We start from the raw sequence: 20,854 nt of genomic DNA on the forward strand, positions 1-20,854 counted from the left end.
GGGGAACATCCTTAATTTGATAAAGGGTATTTATAAGAAATCCAAAATAAACACAATAAATGGTGAAACTTTGAAAGTTTGCCCTTCAAGATTGGGAACAAGGCAAATATGCTGTTTATTGCCTTTCTAGTCAACATTGTTCTGCATGTTCTGGGTAGCCCTCTAAGAAATGAAAAGGAAATTAAAGGAAGAAGTTTATAATGGAAGAAACAAAATTGTATTTACACACAGATGACAGGATTGTACATGTAGAAAACTTAAAAATCTATAATTGAAATTATTATTATTGATAAGTGAATTATTTAAGGCGGTTGGTTATAAAGCCAGTATACAAAAAGTTAAAAATAGACCTACCCTGTGTTCTAGCAATTGCACTACTGGGTTATTTACCCAAAGAATACAAAAACACTAATTCAAAGGGATATGTTCACCCTGATGTTTATTGAAGAATGATTTACAACAGCCAAATATCGAAGCAACCAAACTGTCCACTGATAGATGAATAGATAAAGAAGAGGTGGTATATAGACCACCAATGGAATATTACTCAGCTACCAAAAAGAATGGACGCTTGCCATTTCCAGTGACATGGATGGATCTAGAGAGTATAATGCTAAGCAAAATAACTCAGTCAAAGAAAGACAAATGCCATATGATTTCATGCATAGGTGGAATTTAAGAAACAAAACAAATGAGGAAAGGAAAAAAAAGAGAGACACATCAAAAAAAGAGAATCTGAAGGTTACGAGAGGGGAGGTGGATAGTGTGATGGGAGAAAGAGGTGGTGGGGATGAAGGAGAGCACTCGTGGTGAGGAGCACAAGGGGACGTATGGAAGTGTGGAATCCCTATATCGGACACCTGAAACCAATATAATGCTGTGTTAACTAATTGAAATTAAAATAAAAACTTTAAAAGCCAAAAAATCAAGGCAAAGTCAATACACAAAAATCATGAATATTGTTATATACTTGCAACAATAGAAAATGAAATTTTGAAAAGGTTTTACAACAGTATCAAGATAAATAAAACCTCGAAATAAGTCTAATGAAAGATGAATAAGGCTTCTACACAGAAAACTAAAAAGTATATTATTGAGAGAAATTAAATAAGAGGACTTAAATAAATGGAGATGTGCTCATGGATTGGAAATCTCGAGAGCATAAAGACTGGAATACTCTGTGACAGATATCCTCCAGAATGGCCCCCAGTGAGTCCTGCCTCCTGTCACTCACACTCTTGAGTCATCCTCTCCCATGTTGGACCAGGGCTGGTCCATGTGACCCCCAGTACACAGCAGAGAGATGGCATATCACTTCTGAGATTAAGAGGAGAAGAGTGGTTTCTGTCTATGGGGGTTCTCTTCTCCTTTGCTCTCTCAGCTTCTCTTAGGTCCCTCGCTCTGGGGGAAGCAAGCTGTCATGTTGAAAGCAGCTCTGGGGAGAAATGTACACGGTGAAGTACTGAAGCCTTGAGCCAACAGCCAGCAAGGAACGGAGACCTTTCCAACAACCACATGAGTGAGTCTGGAAGCAGGTTACCCAGCCCTAGTCAAGCCTTTTAGGTAACAATGGACTCCAACCTCATGAAGGATCCTCAACCCAAACCAATCCAGCTAAGCTGCTGCTCTTGGATTCCTGAGCCTCAGAAACGGGGTAGTAATAAATGCTTGTGGTTTCAAGTTGCTAATTTTTAGGGCAGCTTATTATGGACCAACAGGTAGCTAATACATTCTAAAAATAATCCAATCAAAATCCTAACAGGTTATTTAATGTTTTTGGAGGAAATGGACAAGCTGATTTTTTTAAAAAAAATTTTATTTATTTATCTGACAGACAGAGATCACATGTAGGCAGAGAGACAGGCGGAGAAGGGGCGGGGAAGCAGGCTTCCAGCTGAGTAGAGAGCCCCATGTGGGGCTCCATCCCAGGACCCTGGGATCATGACCTGAGCCTAAGGCAGAGGCTTACCACACTGAGCCACCCAGGTGCCCCAAGCTGATTTATATGGAAATGCAAAGGGCCAAGAATGGCCAAGATATGCTTGAAGAACAGGAATATAAGAGCTGATCAAGTCTTAATATAACACTATCAGAAGGACAGTATGATTTTAATTTAGTAATGTAGCTTCAAATTATATAGAACAAAAACAGACAGAACTACAAGGACAACAACAACAACAAAGGACTACAAGGACAAATGGACAAATCCCCATCACAGTGGTGACTTTAACATACTCTCTTAAATCTGACCAAACAAGTAGACTAAAATATCAGAAAATTAACAGCAAAATGGCAAACACATACTTTTAAAAAATATATGGAGGTTTTTTTTTTTAAAGATCATCTATTGAGCCGTAAGGCAAGTCTAAACAAATTCTAGAGGACTGGAACAATGTGGAAGATATTCCCTGACCACAAAATAATTTGAAAAACAACATGTAGAAAAATCCCCACATTTGGAAATGAAGAAACACTTACTAATAACCCATGAGTCAAAAAAGAAGTATTCATAATAATGAAAGTTAGAACATTTTTGAACCTAATGATAAAAAATGCTGCATATAAAAATTTGTACACTGCAGCTATAGCAGCACTTAGGATGGGGGGCTTCTGGTCTAAATGTGTATATGGGAAAATAAAGAGGACTAGAAGTAAATGCACTAAGCATTCAGCTTGGAAATTAGATAAAGCACCAGTAACACAGGAAGCAGAAAGAAGGAAGTGATTAAAAGCCAAAATCAAGCAAGTTAGAAAACAAACGTACAATAAAGAGTACAAATAAAACCAAAAGATGCCTTTTTGAATATAAGAGAGAAGACGGAGGAACCTGTAACAAAACAGATCAAGAAATAGAAGGCACAATAACCAATATTAGAAATGAGAAAAGAATGTCATTTAGAAGAGGTGGTAAGAGGATATTAACAATGTTGTGCCAATATTTTGAATATACGGATCAAATAGCATGCTCTTGTTAGTGATTCAGGAAGGACCAGAAAATTTAAACAGTGGAATAACTCATTTGAGGAACCAAGTCAGGAACAGACAGTCTTCCCCCCAAAAGAAATCACCAGGGCTCAGTGGCTTCATCTGTGAGTTGAGGAAGACCTAACTTCAATCTTTCATAAATTCTTTCACGGGATCGTGAAATTCTTTCACCCCGACTCTTTTTCTATCGCTGGCAGAATGGATGCTCAAATTGGGCAAGAAGACAAGAAAGGAAAACTGGTCCATTCTCACTCAAGAGCAAGGAGGCAGATCTCCCACACAGGCTGTTACCCAACTGAGGTCAATCTGCTTGTAAAAAGGTAAATTAAGATCACAAGGCACTATTAGTTTATCCCAAGTTTTATCAGATTGGTAAGCCTTTAAAAATGTGACAGTGCCAAAAGTTGGTCAGATCTCGTTACTGACCAGAGGTTATCTCCTGATGGGAGGTTACAAGCCTACACCCTCTACACCCCTGTGATTCTCCTGCTAGGTGCACACTGTGGACAGACACACGCCGTGTACATCAGGAAGGCACTTGCATGGTGAGGTCTGTGGCAGCATTTTTAATGATAGCCCAATGCTAACACCAACACACGCGTCTGGCCGCAGTAGAAAGGATATCTAAATTGTGGTTATGGTCATGTGATGGAATATTATACAGTGATGGGGATGAATGAACCTCAGCTGTGTGCGTCAACGTGACGGCCGTCACGACATAAGACGTTAACAGCAAAAAAACATAAAATGTTAGAGTGTTTATAGCATGATTTCTTTTAAAAAAAAAGATTTTATTTATTTATTTGACAGACAGTGATCACAAGTAGGCATAGAGGCAGGCCAAGGGAGAGCATGGGGAGTGGAGGTGGGGGGAGCAGGCTCCCTGCCGAGCAGAGAGCCCGATGCGAGGCTCAATCTCAGGACCCTGGGATCATGACCTGAGCTGAAGGCAGAGGCTTTAACCCACTGAGCCACCCAGGCGCCCTGTACAATTTCTTTTCTACAAAGTTCAAAAATGGCAAATCTAAGCCATATGGCTTAAAAGCAAGGAATTTATAAAATGAGGACAGTGATAACTTTTAGGAGCGAGGGACAGTACTGTGAGTGGAGACAGAGGTTTCTGGGTGGTGGCAATTTTTTACGTCGTGGACTGGGTATTGGTTATACAGATATTTCTTCTGTAGTTAAGTAAACATGGTTTAATATATATGTATATGTTACACATATATATTAAGTATATATATGTGTGTGTTATACATTCCTGCATAGATTTTTTTTATAATTCATGATGAAAAATATAAAGACAAAATGAAGGGCATGGCGACTCTCTGAAGAACAAAACAGATTTTGGGTTCTGAAGGGGAAGGAAGAATTGGAGTGGGCACAGGGACTAAGCTCAAGTTGGAGAAATAGAAGGGATTTTAAAAAATTATTATTATTATTATTTTAAGATTTTATTTGTTTGACAGACAGAGATTACAAGTAGGCAAGAGAGGCAGGCAGGGAGAGAGAGGAGGAAGCAGGCTCTGTGCGGAGCAGAGAGCCCGATGCGGGGCTCGATCCTAGGACCCTGGGATCATGACCTCAGCCGAAAGCAAAGGCCTTAACCCACTGAGCCACCCAGGCTCCCCAATAGAAGGGATTTTGAAGGAATCTGGACAGTGAGAGTTTGGAGCCCTAGACTGAAAAGAGTCCAAAGAAAGTTCCTCCCCACATGCACTCAGAATTCCAGGCCGTGTGTTCCCAGGTGGGCGCAGGCTTCCTGGGCCTCCCTCCTGCAGGGGTCTGCGCGTAAGCAAGTGTGTGTGTGAACGGTGCACATGCTGGTCACGCCATAAAGTTACGTCCCTTGCTTTCCCTTTCACCACACATATTCTACATTGCCTTTGTAATTAGCAAAAACCAAAAATAGTTGTAATTTGAACAAAACAGACAAGCGTATGACAGAGGCGAGTCTTTGTAGTTAGTAAGTCCCTTTTACATGTGTGAACCAAAGTGCTCACATGCCCGTGTTTATGTGAGGACTCGGGCAGAAGGGGGAAATGGAGATCAGGAGTGGGGCTGAGGGACCATCGCCTGCCTTCCCAACCACTGTCAGGGTGGGCCCAGCCTCAAGGATGCCACCCCCACAGGCAGGGCGCTCATCACAGGTATCGGGGCCCCCTGGAAGCTGGCCGGCACCGTACCTCGGAGTTGGCAGGCACCACAAACTGAGAGGGCAGGCTGATGTCAGGCACCCTGCATTCCGTGGAGAAGGTCACCAAATAGGGCAGGGGGTTCTCCACCTTGATGGAGGCTGACGTGCTCTGCCGGACGGGGCTCGTCATCTCGATGGTTTTGATGACGCCTGAAGGGATGACCCTGAAACTCACCAGGTAGTGTAAGAACTCACTGGTCACTTCGTTTCGGAAGATCACCTGGGTTCACAGGGAGAGGGGGAGGAATCAGGGCAGGGGGGTGGTTAGTGGAGGGGCTCCTGCTGTCTCAAGGAGCTCTGTCTCTCTGCTAGCGTGGCCTGGGGACATGAAGCGGGTCCCGGGCTGACACCCGCACTCCGACACGGTCTGCACCCCCACCAGCCAGCCTTTCTCCTGCAGCGTTCTGCTCTGGCTCCTCCCGGGTGAGAGCTGATGGAACAGCTCGGGTTTGCTGAGAAGAGGCCAGAGCAGCACTGTCTAGTGCTGAAGGTGAAGGTGTCCCGGGGGGACCGCTGGCTGGCCCCGGAAGACAAGCAAGCCCTCAAGAGGTTCGTGCTGTAGTGGGCTTCACTCCTCTGCTAGTTGCTGCTGGAACCCACAGAAATACCAATAATGGTAATGACAGCATCTAACATTTAGTGAACGATTCCTGTGTGCTAGGCCCTAGAAGTACTTGCTTCATGTACACAACTTATAGGGAGCATTATTATTCCCCTTGCTGTTTCCCATCTTTCATTTGTTTTTGTTTTGTTTTGTTATAGTTGTTTTTTTCCCCCAGGAAACTGAAGTTCAGCAAGGTTAAGTATCCTGCCAAGGTCCCATGCGGAGAGAAGTGTCAGAGCCAGATCTGACCAAGGTTGACGAGACTCCAGAGCCTGCCCTTGTGACCGCAGAACATTGTCTCCTCACCCCTGTGGCAGACACAAGCTTCTGGTGCCAGTAGACCCAGATTTCCATCACTATCATCTTCCCTCAGATTGAAGAGTCCTTATTAGTGTGTTGTCCAGTGATGCAAGTCTGTTGGCAATAAATTCTCTCATGTCCTTTTATCTGAAAAGATCTCCATTTTAAAGGATATTTTCAGTGAATGGAGAATTTTTGGTTGATAGCTTTCAGCATTTTGCAGATGGTTTCCATTATACCTGAAGAGAAGTCAGTGGTCATTTTTATTATTGTCTCCCATATGCAAGACTTTTTAAAAAAGATTGTTTATTTATTAATTTGACAGGGATCACAAGCAGGCAGAGAGGCAGATAGAGAGAGAGAGAGGAGGAAGCAGGCTCTGTGGTGAGCAGAGAGCCCGATGCAGGGCTCAATCCCAGGACCCTGGGATCATGACCTGAGCCAAAGGCAGAGGCTTTAACCCACTGAGCCACCCAGGCACTCCTGTAACAGATTTTTAAATATCTGTTTGTTTTATCTTTTTCTCTTTATCTTTGGTTCTCAGCAGTTTTACTATGATGTGCACAGACATGATTTTCTCATATATCATGGTTTTCTTTACGTTTTTCCTGCTTGTGGTTTGCCAAGTTTCTTGGATCTGTAAATATATCTATTTTTAAAATCATAGCAGGGAAGTTTCACAAATTTTTTTTCAAATAGTTTTTTTTCTTCTTTGTGTGTGGTATGGTAGTCACGATACAATACGTCATTAGTATTTGATGTAGTGCATTCCATGATTCATTGTTTGCTTATAACACCCAGTGCTCCATGCAATCCGTGCCCTCCTTAATAACCATCACTGGGCTCCCCCATCCCCTCCCCCACCCCCAAACCCTCAGTTTGTTTCTTAGAGTCCACAATCTCTCATAGTCCTGCCCTATTCTCACTCTCTTCTCATTACTCATGTATTAGAAAATTGTATATTTTCTCACAGGTTCCCAAGGCACTGGTTCCTTTTATTCAATCTTTTATCTTTTTAAAAAAATTTTTAAATTTTTAAATAAAAATATAATGTATTTTTAGCCCCAGGGGTACAGTCTGTGAATTGCCAGGTTTACACACTTCACAGTACTCACCACAGCACACACGCTCCCCAGTGTCCATAACCCCACCACCCTCTTCCGACCCGCTCCACCAAGCAACGCTCAGTTTGTTCTGCGAGATTTAGAGTCTCTTATGGTTTGTCTCCCTCCTGATCATTTATTCTTTTCATTTATTCTTTTCCTAACCCCCAAACCCCCCACGTTGCATCTCCACTTCCTCATATGATATCATATGATAGTTGTCTCTCTCCAATTGACTTATTTCACTAAGCATGATACCCTCTAGTTCCATCCACATCCTCGCAAATGGCAAATCTTTTATCTTTTTATTCAATCTGCTATTAAGCACATCCAGTGAAACTTTCATTTTGGTTTATTGTAGTTTTCAATTCTAGAATATCCACTTGGTTCTTTTTTTATAGTTTCCATTTCTCTGCTGAGATTCCTTACCTGTCCCTATTTAATTATTTAAAATATTTTCTTTTAGTTCTAAACACGTTTATAATAGCTCTGAGGTCTCTGTTTGCTAAATCTAGTATCTCACCCATCTTGGAGTTCATTTTCATTGACTGTATTTTTCTTGACCATGAGTCACATTTCCCTGCTTCATCACAAGTCTAGTAATTTCTGCTGGTGCACTGGATGTTGCTGGTCATCATTGTAGAGATTCTGGATTCTGTTATAGTCCTTGAAAGAGTGTTGATTTTATTCTAGGAGGCAGTTCAGTCATTGACTTATTGACCTATCACCTTAAAATTGTGTAGCTTTTGTTAGAGCAGATGTATGGGAAGCTCAAAGTGTTTCTCAAGACCTTCCAACTTTGTGGGATTCAATCTCCAAATTTTATCCTCCCTGATCTTGTAGGTGCTTAGTTTTAGGCTTTTTAAGGATCTAAAAGGACTTATCCTAAGGGCATGGTCCTTTCTTTTGGCCTTTCTGGTATTTCAACTGGATTCTTAGGATGTTGGTGAAATGTTCATGAAACCTCTTCACTCTGGCCGAGCTAAACCTCCAAAGTTCCCCAGCACTGAGTAATGCATCTTTGTTCCTTTATCAGCTCTTTTGGAAGCTGTTCTCTGATGAATCCCATGTAGTCTCATCTTGTGCATGTGCAGGACAACTCTCAGCCAAAGACTCTGAGGGGGGCTTCTAGACAGACTGCGGTCTCCCTCCCCTCCCCACCCCCAGACTCTGCTCCTCTATGCATTACTTCCTCCACTCCTCTCCCACCCTGTAGAGAGCAGCTATTTCAGCCATATCAAACTCTGATTTCTGCATTTTCAGTTCAATGGGGGCAGCTGTGCTTTGCTTAGACTCCAGCTCCCTGCACGGCAGTCAGGAAATTGTCCCTTGGTAGTGAGCCAGGACAATTATGGAGATTCATCTCATTAGCTTTTCTTCTCTTTGATGGATTGCAGTATTGTGCTGCCTGTTGTCAATGCCTGAGAAGACTTGCCTCAGATATTTTGTCCAGTTTTATGATCATTTATGGTGGGAAGAGTAGTTACTCCATTATAGTCAGAAGAAGTACTTTTGATTTTTAAAGAACTTTTGTTAATTTTAATACATATTATTGTAAAGAGACTATGATCTGGATTCACCATCATTTTTACTTAATGCTTTAAAACATATATTTACTTATATTTTTCTGTTCACATCTATAGTTTATGACTATCTTTACTCTTTCCCTACCCTTCTGATGAATGAAAGAACATCTTTCATTTCCCTATTTGTTTCCCACTGAATGAGAAAATATTTTTCATTGTGTTATTCTTCCCCTGGCTATTTCCTGTATTGAGGCCATATGAAACGTTCATTTCAGATTGCTTTTCAACAATTATTTGAAATTACTTATCAATTGAATTTTGATTCCTTGTTCATTGTATCCTTATGTTTTCCTCTTGAATTCACTTTCTTATTTTTAAAATTTTGCTAATTCAAAAACTTTTATTTTTACAGTACTTATTTCAAACAAGGAAAAATAAATATATATATATATATGAATGAGTGGGTTACTTTGAGTTGTTGCATCTTTAAAAATGTCTTTATTTTGTCCTCATAATAATTTTGTTTGTAAAAAGTTCTAGATTGAACATCATTCTAAGTTATATGACTAGCTTACTCCATTGCCCCTCCCCCCCCTTTTGTTTTTTGGAAGAAAGAGAGTGAGCATGCACATAAGCACGCAAGATGGGGGTGGGGTGGGGCAGAGGGAGAGAAAGAGAGAAAATCTTAAGCAGGCTCACAGGCTCCATGCACAGTGTGGAGCCCAACACAGGACTCAAGCTCATGACCCTGAGATCAGGACTTGGGCCAAAATCACAATAAGCCATCCAGATGCCCCTCCCTGTTTCTTGTATTCAGAGTTACCATGAGAAGTCTGATGTTACTGCCAATAGTGCAGGAGGGTTCCCTGTTCTCCACATCCTTGCCAATACCCATTGTTTCCTGTGTTGTTAATTTTAGCCATTCTGACAGTTGTGAGGTAGTATCTCATTATGGTTTTATTTGTATTTCCCTGATGATGAGTGATGTTGAGCATCTTTTCATGTGTCTGTAAGCCATCTGGATGTCTTCTTTGGAAAAGAAGTCTTTTCTTTTTGTCTTCTGCCTATTTTTTAACTGGATTATTTGATTTTTGGGTGTTGAATTTCTTATTAGGTGGATATTAGAACTCTTTGGTTTTTATTTTATGTCTCACATTTCCTTTCATTCTTCATTTTGAAACAGCTTTACTGAGATGTGATTCACATACCATATAATCCACTGATTTAAAGTGTACAATTTAGTGGCTTTTAGTATAGTCAAAAAGTGATGCAAGTATCACCACAATCAAATTTGGACCATTTTCATCACCCTGAAAAGAAATTCAGGGTCCATAACCAATCACTCGCCATTTCCTCCTAATTCATCCACTCTTGCCACAGACACAATTAATTTGCTTTCTCTTTCTATAGATCTGCTATTCTGGACATTTCATATAAATGAAATCATACAATATGTGGCCATTTGTGACTGGCTCTGTTCAGCTAGCATCATGTTTTCAACGTTCATTTGTGTGTTGCATGTATTGGCACTTCATTTCCCTTTCTTTTTATTGCCAAATAATATTCCATTGTATTTATTCATTTGCATTGATGGACATTTGGTTTGTTTCTTCGTGGGTTTTTTGGTTCTTATGAATAATGCTGCCATGATCATTTACATACAGGTTCTTGTGTGAACATATGTTTTCATTTATCGTGGGTATACACTTAAGAGTGAAATTGCTGAGTCACATGGTAACTCTTTGTTTAACCATGTAAGAAATGCCAGACCATCTTCTGCAGCAGCTGCACCATTTACACTCCTGCCAGCAATGCCTGAGGGATCCAACCTCGCCATGCCTTCTCCAGCACTTCTCACTTCCTTCCATTCTTGCCCTGTCTTTGTGCTAAAGTCTGTGCTATTACTCAGCTCTATCTTCTAACTTGCTAGTTCTCTCTTCCTCAGAGTTCATTACACTATTCAGCCTTTCTCTTTGGTTTTCTATTAAAACATACTGTTTTTAAAATTTTCCAGGTCCCTAATTGATTATTGCCCACAATAACCTGTTCTTCTATTATGGGTAGGATTATCTTCCTTTATCTCTTTGAGGATATTAATAATATGCACTAAAAATCTTCTTTTTGCTTTAATACATCTTTTATCTTGGGGGTTCCTCTTTTTTGAGCTGGTATTTCTATTTATAGTGGTTTTTTTTCTTCAGATGTTTCATGAGACCTTGGTTTTAAGGTACTCTGTTCGCCTGTGAATGTGATCTGAGAGGAGCAGCCCACCTCAGTGTTTGTAGGAGAGGATGACATCCTACTGCATGGGTTTTCCCAGTATCTCTTCTGGAGGGAGGAGATGCATTCTTAGGTTTTTTTCTTTTTCACTTTAAAATCTTTCCCTCGCTTTTTCCATCCTTAGTCCAGGCTTCTAGTACTATCTATAAATGTACTAGAAGCCATAGTATAAATGAGTAATTTATACATATTATCTACAAATGAGTAATTTCCATATATTATCTTCAGCTCTAACCTCTCCTGTGAGCTACTGATCCATATTTGCTCCTTTTCTTCAAAGCACATATCTCATTTTGTGATTATACATTCACAGTACCATTAATGCCCTTCTCCTTTCACTGGACTGTGCATTCCCTGCAGACTGAGACTCTGCCTATTTTTGATCATTGCTGTGTTGCCAACACTCAGTATAGTATGTGGCAGACATGCTCATAGGTACTTGTTGCACTAATGAATGAATTAGGAGAAACGACTGATGCATGAAAGGCCCCGTGGTGGCTCAGAGTTGAATGAATCCTGGCTCTGACATTACTAGCTGTGTTACTGAGTGTTCAGTGTGGTGCTAGTCACTATCAGCACTCAGAAAAAGGGATCTTTTCTTATTATTGTGATCCGGTGTTTGCTGGCCCAGATTTATTTACTGCTCAAGGATTTTCATGATTCTCCTGCCTTGCATGTTTGGTGTGGGTCCACATGATGGACAGAGGGCCCTGCCGTCTGCTTCCATCATAAAGAGGCTGGGAATCCTGAAAGCCTTTGCCAGGTCACTAAATGGTTAGTGCAGCAGGATAAGGACAGGCTGGCAGTGGGAGGACATCTTCACTCCCTAACACCAGGGTCATCATCCTCAGGGGCAAACCCCCAGGGCTCCAGGGAAATGCTTTTAATGTGTAGATACCTTTGCACTGTATAGTCCCTCCTTGTGGGAAAAGAAATTCAGCTTGTAGTCTTTCTTGGAGCCAGACAGGACGTCAATGTAATCAAGGCCTTTTAAGGTGACGCTTAGGTCTGGCTTCTCTGGTTTTATCATTTCCACAATGACCCGGAATCTGGAGGGGGGACACAGGAGCACATGGGGAGAGGATAGAGAAAATGAGACCGTCTGCCCAAAGGATTGAAGGAAAGGTGCTATTTCTACTCTTGACTTTGGACAAGCACATGGGCCCAGGGCTCTGGTCTTCACTTTGTCTCTAACAACACCCATGACTACAATTTATCGACACCTGTTACATGCTAGGTGCTGAATCAGTGCTCGACATGTGTTCCTAGTGACACAGGGAGGTACATATGATGTCATCACCTCCATCTGACTAATGGGGAGATAGAGGCCAAGAGGAAACATGCTCAGATAACATGACTAGTTATTGGTAGAACCAGGATTCACACTTAGGTCTGGGCCTCCATCCGCTATGCTACCTGGCAGCCTTCAGTAAGAAAGTCTCTTCTCCAAGCCTTTGGCTCCTTCTATGTCAAAGAAGGGGACCAGGCTGCTGGTCCTCAACCTTCTCTAGCCCCTGTACTCTACTCCACTCCCACTGGAACTAAAGATCCAAGGGACGTCCTTCTCTGGCCAGTGGCTTAGGTGATATGGTAGAGCACTCAATAATAACCACCACAATTCTTATTTTGATAATAACAACAGCTAACATTTACTGAGCACTTATTTCATGCCAGGACCCAGTCCAGGAGACTTAGGTAATTGGCTATGCATGGATAGCCCTGGGTGTCTGGAAGCTTAGAGGTCAGGAAGTGCCCGGCCACATCAGGGAAATGCGTCTCTGAATCTTTCAGCCCCTCAGTGTCTTCTGGAGGCGCTGACCAGTGGAAAGTCCAGGCTAACAGTGGATGTCCTCCCTCCATCTCCTCCACTCTGACCCCTCGCCCCACTCTCTCACCTCTGGGGCTTGTTAAGCCAGTTGTTGATTGGCAGGAGTTCAACGTAGGGCGTCTTACATGGTACTTCACGGAAGATGTTGGCCACGGCTTTGGGGAGCTCGGCAACCCCATGCAGCACATATAGCCAGCCAGTCCCATCGGGGAGGGGGAAGAAGAGGGTGCCCTGAGGAGGGTAAGCATGGTCAGAATGGCACAGAAGGTCCCTTGTTAGCTACTGCTCAGGCATAGTAGTGACTCAGGGTTAACGAGGCCCTCACGTAAGCATAACTCTTAGAAATCAGCTTGGTAGTATGTTTCAAGAGTCATAAACATGTTCATATGTACTTGAACCAGGAACCCCACCCCAAGGAACTTCAGAGTCTCAGGCTCTACCAGTTGAGCTAGCCGGTAGCCTTAGCCATGAAACTTAAAAATCCTTGCAGAGGAAAAAGCTGCGCATGCGCGCGTGCACACGCACGCACGCACACACACACATTAAAACCATTTATAATATTGATGAAAATTTGGTAATAACTTTCATATTCAACAACTGGGGAATGTCAAATTCCCAAATTATGTTCCAAATTATGGAACTCTCATTCAAAGAAATATTAGGCAATCATTAAACATGATGATCACAAAGACTAGTGAAACAGAAAAATGTTCATGATATAATATAAAGTGAAAATAAACAGAAGGCAAAATTGGGTATGCTGATGGCAGCTACGGCTGTATCTGAGTGAGAGCTGGTAGTGAAGAGAGAAGAGAAGAGAATAGCTCTCCTTTTTTAAGGGTGGGTGATTGCAGCTTCTTTCCTTTTTTATTTTTATGACAGCCATGATGATAAAACTTTGTGCAGTTAAGCTAAATATTAATTGCTTGATGCTTAGTCCAGAACTCTGTGCAGGACTGTGTCCCTCATTCTAAGAGAATCTCCTATATATGATAACATGTGGGCACCGAGGGAGGCTTTGGACTCAATAATCTGCATGACTCCCTATTATTCCAACATTGTTAGAGGTGTCCCCTTTATTTGAACATTCCTGAGCCCCCAAATTCTGTCTCCTTAGCTCTTTTGCACCACTCTTCCCCCTCCAAACACACAGGGAAACCCACAGGGGTGGGGGAAGCCTCCATCTACCTGATGTTTGCGGTTCTCCAAGTTCATGGTGCGGGGTCTGTAGGTGATCTCATAGGGCTTGTTTTGCTGATGGGGCTCCAGGGTGATGAACTCAGGCCCCTCCCAGTGCTCACCCTCAAAGATGGGGTGCAGGTTCCAGGTCTGGTTGGTACGGTTTGAAAGCATGATGGTCTGCGTGTGCTTGGAGCGCACCTGGCAGGTGAAGTTCACCACCTGGAAGAAAGCAGGCGCCTCAGGCAGGCAGTGCAACTTACAAACGAGGAGTTCGAAGAAACGTTTAGGCTGGAGATACATATTTGGGAGTTGAGGGTACAGCAGTGTTTTGCTCTGCTTTGTTTTGTTTTGTTTTAAGACCAAGAAACTGGATGAGATTGTCAGGAAGTTAATTGGTTTTAGAAACAAGAAGAAATTTAAGAACTAATTCCTGGCTGGCACATGCCCACGTTAAGAAAAATCAGAAGAGGAGATGAGAGGGAGCATCTAATAAGGTAGGAAAAGCCCAGGAAAGGGTGGTATCCTAGGAGCCAAGTGAGGGAGGTGTTGGAAGGATCCTCCTTCAAGGGACTTGTTCAAGGTTCAATGCTATCAACAGGTCAACAGTTGAGAACTGACCACCGAATGTAGCCACAGGGCCACTGTGGCAGTGGCAGTAAGGAGAGTCAATAGACTAGGAGACAGGAACAGAATTCAGCAATAGACCCGCCCCTATACGGCCAAATGGTTTCTGAAAAAAGTGCAAAGGTATTTCAAATGGAGAAAGGGTGCGCTTTTCAACCATGTCCATATCCCAAAACATACAAGGAGATGAATTTTGATCCATATCTTGCCCTACATACAAAAACTCAAAACAGATTGAAGATCCAATTGTAAAATCTGTGTCCTGCATATATGAAGAGCTCTCAAAACTCAATAAGAAAATCAACAACCTAGTTAAAGAGATGGAAAATTTGAACAGATACTTCAACAGAGATGATATATGGAGGCAAATAAATGCCCACAAAGATGCTCAGCATCACGTGTCATCAGGGAACTACAAATTAAGAAACACAAGGAGACACCACCACATATTTATTAGAATGACTAAAATTAAAACAACCGACTATACCAAGTGTTGGCAAGATGTAACATAAGTAGAAATGTCAGCCATTGCTGGTAGAAATGCAAAATGACACAACCACTTTGGGAAACAGTTTAGTAGGTTCCTTAAAAAGTAAATATATGCCTGCTCTACGACCCAGCCATTTCACTCCTAGATATTTACCCAAGAAAATGAAAGCATATGTTCTTGCCAAGACTTGTAAGGACATGTTCACAGCATACTGTATGATTCCATTTATTTATTTATTTATAAAGATTTTATTTATTTGTTTGAAAGAGAGAGACACAGAGAGAGAGGGAACACAAGCAGGGGGAGTGGGAGAGAGAGAAGCAGGCTTCCCGCTGAGCAGGGAGCCCAACATGGGGCTCTATCCCAGGACCCTGGGATCATGACCTGAGCCGAAGGCAGAGGCTTAACCAACTGAGCCACCCAGGTGCCCCTGTATGATTCCATTTACATAACACTCTTGAAATAATGGGATTACAGAGATGAAGACTGGGTGTCATTTTTAGCATAAATGGTTTTTATCGTAAGTGGAACAGAGTCCACTCTCCGGTTTCTGTGGACATGGCTAGCAGAGGGTTAACCCAAGCCCCATTCTCCTCCTTTTTTTCCATGAGAGAGAAGGAGAGATAGGTGTGTACCCTTTCCTTACAGAGCTTGTAAGAGAAGTCGATCTAGCCAGAGACAGCCGTGCAAGCTTCCCTGAGAATGTGATGCTTGAGCTGAGAGCTGAAGAGTAAATAAGAATGAACTAAATGAAGAGGGAAAATGAATATTGCAGCAGTGGGAACAGAATATGCAAAAGCCCTGTGGTAGGGGCCATGGAGCAGGTCTGAATGTCTGGTGTTGGCACCGAGGACTGTTTGAACGAGTCACTCGTTTCTAATTGCGGAGCTTGCCGGGACCTCTCCAGCTGCTGGCCCGTCTGTGAGCAGCATCTACTGACCTCTTTTACTGCAGGTGGTCCCACGCAGACTCCAGAGAGGGTCAGGCTCAGGGGACTGCCTCCCTGGATGAAGCAGAGCAAGTTTTTGTAGAGACTCTCCTTGCCCACTTCAGTGGGGTGGTAGGTCACTTCGAAAGAAACCTCCATGCCCGCAGTGATATAGCCTTCTTCTGGGCTGATGGAGAAATGAGGCTCAAATTTTTTGACATCCCACTTAAACCTTTTCCAAGACAAAAGGAGACAAGAAAGACAGTTTACTAGTATCCTGGGGGTGTCTTCAATGCTGCTGAGATCAAGAGACGTTGCCTGGGCTTTTAGCTGGGACATTTACCCCCTTTGGGGACGAGATCCGGGTCAATCCTGGGTAAGACAGCTCAGCGGCTTCTCGGACCGAGCAGGGTGGGAAGGGGTTGCATATTATCTTGTGGCCCACAAGTGTCTCATGGGGGGACATGTGCATGAACGCACTAACATGTGTGTACCCAAGATCACGTGGCTAGGAAGCGATTGGGCTAGGACTGAACCCTCCCTGAGACCATGGCTATCAGCACTCCCTGCACTGTCTCGCAGGTCAGATCCAGGAGGTGATGCCCTCCTGTGAGCGCTGCACCTGCTCTTGGTGGTGCTGAGACCTGAGGGCCCCGTGTAGTCATCCCTCTGGGGCGGGGGGACAGACCTGTGCTTCCAGCACTGGGGAGCGGGGGCACCACACCACACCCTCAGGGTGCTGTTCTCACTGAAGTCTGGGTGAGGGCGCCCCCTGCAGGTATGCAGTGCCTCCTGCATGGGTATGGTGGCAAGCCTGAGCAGTGATTGGGATGGGTGCCTGCTAGCCAGGGGGAAGAGGCTGGAGAGGACAATGGTCATAGATATACTCGGGTTCCAATCCCGTCTTTTTCATTTCTTGCATAAGTGACCTTAGGTCAATCACCTAACCTCCTTGAGCCTGTGGAATGGGGACAGCAGAGGACCTTACAGGGGCCTGGGAAAAGTAATGGGAGCTTATTTGCTAGAATGTTCAGCACTGCACCTGCACAGTGTGAGTCCTTGCTAAATGCATGATTTTGGTAAAGTAATCTCAGTTGTTTCATCTGTAAAATGGATCAGTGATGGAACTACTTGGGATTAGCCAAGAGGAGCCACGTGAAGGGCATAGAACAGTCACCAAGCAAATGTTCTCGATGATATTAATTTTTGTCTTCCTGGCAGCAGCAGTCACCCGAGCGGGACCACCGTTGTCACATCTTGAGCAAAGGGAGGGGATGCAAAAGGGAGGGGAAAGAAGTAACAAGCGGCCAGACTTGTAACACAGATGTCCTGTCCAGTCTGGGGGCATAGACAGTGTCACAGGGCTGTGCTGGCCTCGGGGTGGGCACGCCGCTCTCCTACCTTGCGCCCACGTCACCCGTGTTCAACATAAGGATGCGACGTGTGGCTTGTGTCTGATACACGACTGGCCCGAAGGGGAGATGCTCCTGGTCCAGGGAGATCTCCAGGGCCTGGCAGCAGCCGTTCAGTAGGAAGAGGGGACGCAGGAGCCCCATACACTCCATTAACACCTCCTCAGAGAAGGGAGGGATGCGCTTCTTCGGGGCAAAGATGACTTCCAGCTTACAGACCTCTTTGTGCTTCAGAGTGATGTTGTGGAAGGGTATCAGGGTGAGGACCTGGACAGAAGCACAGTGAGACTCAGCCGCTGAGGGCAGGGGGCGTCCGAGGCATCCGTTTCTAGGTCTTGCTGTTAGGGCTGCAACAGCCCAGGGATCAGAGCCCATTCTGCTCCCTCCCACTGGCTGGGTCATCTTTGGCAAGTTACTTAAGCTTTCTGTGACTTACTCTACGTGAAGATTCAGATCATCTGCAGGTAACTGGCATTCCACAAATGCTAATTCTCTTTCCAGCCCCTTGCAGCACATGACCCCTACTCTCCGGTGGAGGAAAGGGCTCGATAAGAGGGCATGGAAAACGCTCAATGCTCTGATGTCTTTCCAGGGAGGACTCCCTGCGCTCCCTGTATCACACTACCTGGTGTGCTGTTTCAGATGCAGATTCCCAGGTCCTTCCCCAGGCCGACTGAATTTTGGGAGAGCCTGGAACTCACATCATCAAAAGTGCCCTGACCCACGCGTTCTAGAGTCTGGGAACAGCTGTTTAAATTCATATCATCTCCCCTTCCCACTCTGTCTTGGCAGAAATGAGTGAAAGTCAGCTCTAAGGAAGCCGAGGCTCCTTTGGCGCTTGTGCTCCCCTGGGGTGCAGAGCGGAGGACTGCAGTGGCTAGGGTAAGATGGGCTAGAAACTGCACCGGGACCGCGATCTTCACAATTTCTGCAAACACTGTGACACTGAAGGCCAAGCCCAAGGCCACCGGGCTAGTACAGGTTACTCATCCCTGAAAGAGACAAAAGTGGCTTGGCCCAAAGGTCAGGGGCCCCGGCCCAGTGGCACTGAGGACGTCGCCTGAGATGAATGAGGAAATGGAAGCAACAAGTCGACCCCGTCTCTGGATGGCAGCATGGCCACGGGGTGAGATGCCCACCGGCTCTCTTGCTCTGGTTAGCTCCCCAGCCCATTTTCCTGGCCACCCGCAGACAGTTCACAGTGCTCCTGCTGTACCGCCTCCCGCCTGGACGTCCGCAGGCAGAGTCTCCGGAGCACACGGAGCTTTGCCTGCGAGCGCACCTCTCCCCAACCTGTCTGCCTGCATTCGCCTCTCACTCTAGCCTCGGTGCAGGCCTCCCTCCACCGTGAGGCCTCCCGATAGCCCCAGCTGTCCTCTGAGCTGCCCTTTCCCAACTCACATCTGGCCTCTGCAGTTTCTAGGCTTTTCGGGTATTATTTCTGGGTCCCTGACCCCTGAAGACTAGAAACTCCACCAGACCTGTCTATGTCATATGACCTTGCTACAGCCTGAATGGTGACCCCCTCCCAATTCATATGTGAGTGGTGTTCAGCCTCTAGGGAATAATTAGGTTTAGATGAGGCCTTGAGAGTGGGAGCCTCATGACGGGACTAGAACCCTTGTTGGAAGACACCAGAGCTCGATCTCGCGTCTCTCCGCCGGGTGGACATACGACAAGAAGGTGGTCATTGGCAAGTGATTGTTTCTGGGTGTGAGATTATGGGGAGAACGGTTTTCTTTGTGACTTTTAGAGGATAGATATGATCATGAGAATCCGGATCTACTGAATCGCGTCCCTTTCTCTTTCACTTGCTGCCCTTTCGAAGTGTGCAGCCTCTCTAAGCCTTGGTGTCCTTCTGTGTAAAGTGAGAATAAAGAAAGCACCGGCCCCACACTGCTTTTGGGAGGACACTCCGAGGTGGCACGTGGGGAGCTCTTGGAACGGCCGGGCACACTGCAGGTGCGTGAGAAGTGGGGGTGGTCAGCGTGGCGAGCACGGTCATCCGTACCATCGGGACGAGGGAGCGGCCCGCCGGGAGCCCTGAGCACCAACCTTGGGTTCCTGGAGTTCTGGAACTGAGAACAGGACCGACAGGCTGAATGTGAGCTGGGTGTGGCTGTTGTTCATGATGGAAACTGTTTTCTTCACTACCTGTCCCGGCAGGACAGCTCCTAACTTCACAATCCTGTTGGCTGGATCTAGCACTGAAATCTGCGGAACAGGAAAGAAGCAGGGATGGAGGGGTTCATCGGTTACGGAGAAGAGTAACCGGCGTGACCCATGTGATCTGGTGAGGCGGGGGGGCTTCATCTCCCGCGGTGTCCCGCCGTCTTCATACGGGGAGTGGACATTCATGGGCATAAAGGAACCCCTAAGCGGTTCCTTACACAACTACATAATTACAACAGGGTGAAGGGTTGTGGAGGCAACGCTCGGGGTACCTTGAGAGCACACTTCAGAGGCTGAACTGGCTGGGGGGTCTGGGGAGGCGTCCCTGAGAGGGCATGTCTACACTGCACCAGGGAGCTAAAGGAAGGGCAGGATCTAGACAGTTTGAGTCGGGGTGGGTGTGAGGTTGGAGGGCACCCTGGGGGCAGGGGGACACTCTGTGGCAAGGCCCTGAGTCAGAGGAGTGGCTCAGTCAAGGCCTGTGGCCGGGAACGAGGGCTGCCCTAAGAAGACAGGCTGGCAGGTAGTGGGTTCGTGCTGGGAGAAGTGGGAAGCCAGGACAACACGGGCTGACCCCCTCAGACGCGTGTTTTGGAAGTGCTCTGGCTTGTGTCTCTTTGGAGACAGGCTGGAAGGTGGCGGGAGGGAGAGCCTGGAGGAGTGACAGGACTACAGACTACAATGGCCGCTGCAGAGGTGCCGTGGCAGACACACTTCCAAGTCCTCACAAGGCCCCGATCCTGGTGTTGGCCGGGATGGATCAAGGTCAGGCTGGGCCTGGCCTGCAGGACTCTGCAGCAGACTCTGCGTGCGTCACTGTCATTTGCTCAGTCCCTAAAGGGCACACCCCTACTCCTCAGCTTTCTTGATGTCCAGCCATTTCCACTGGGTCTCCAAAGCTGAGAGTCCCTAGCAGCAGCCTGTCCTCCTGGAGGTCCCCTTGGGATTTCCCCCAAAGGACCGACACACAGTGGGTACAGAGTGAGTGAGTAACTGAATGAGCAGCGAGAGCAGAAGAGGACCCCCCCCCGCCCTGTCCAGCTTGGGTGCAGACACACCAGGAGGCCATGTCCTGGGGTTCCTCTAGCTTGATGGGAAGGCTGCCAGGGACACCTCCCTCCCAGCCCTCCCCCATCTTCTCTGTCTGTGGCAGAAATGTCCCGTGCATTTCTGAGCATCTGGGAAAGCCTTCCATCTTCCAGAACGTCCTAGTAAAATGCAAA

The 20,854-nt window shown here is 45.3% G+C and overlaps 1 protein-coding gene across 1 annotated transcript in view; it reads right to left on the reverse strand.

Annotated features, from left to right (window-relative positions):
- HYDIN (HYDIN axonemal central pair apparatus protein) overlaps positions 1–20,854 on the reverse strand; it is a 326,268-nt gene that overhangs the window by 4,143 nt on the left and 301,271 nt on the right. Inside the window, exons 78-84 of the mRNA XM_044255773.1 lie at positions 19,515–19,673; positions 17,449–17,726; positions 16,060–16,279; positions 14,012–14,224; positions 12,891–13,054; positions 11,894–12,044; positions 5,172–5,402 (exon numbers count right to left, since the gene is read on the reverse strand). Of these exons, the coding sequence (XP_044111708.1) occupies positions 5,172–5,402; positions 11,894–12,044; positions 12,891–13,054; positions 14,012–14,224; positions 16,060–16,279; positions 17,449–17,726; positions 19,515–19,673 (1,416 nt within the window). The remainder of the gene's footprint in view (positions 1–5,171; positions 5,403–11,893; positions 12,045–12,890; positions 13,055–14,011; positions 14,225–16,059; positions 16,280–17,448; positions 17,727–19,514; positions 19,674–20,854) is intronic.

Source organism: Neovison vison, chromosome 7 (assembly GCF_020171115.1).
Source record: "Neovison vison isolate M4711 chromosome 7, ASM_NN_V1, whole genome shotgun sequence".
In the NCBI taxonomy this organism is placed as follows: Eukaryota; Metazoa; Chordata; class Mammalia; order Carnivora; family Mustelidae; genus Neogale; species Neogale vison.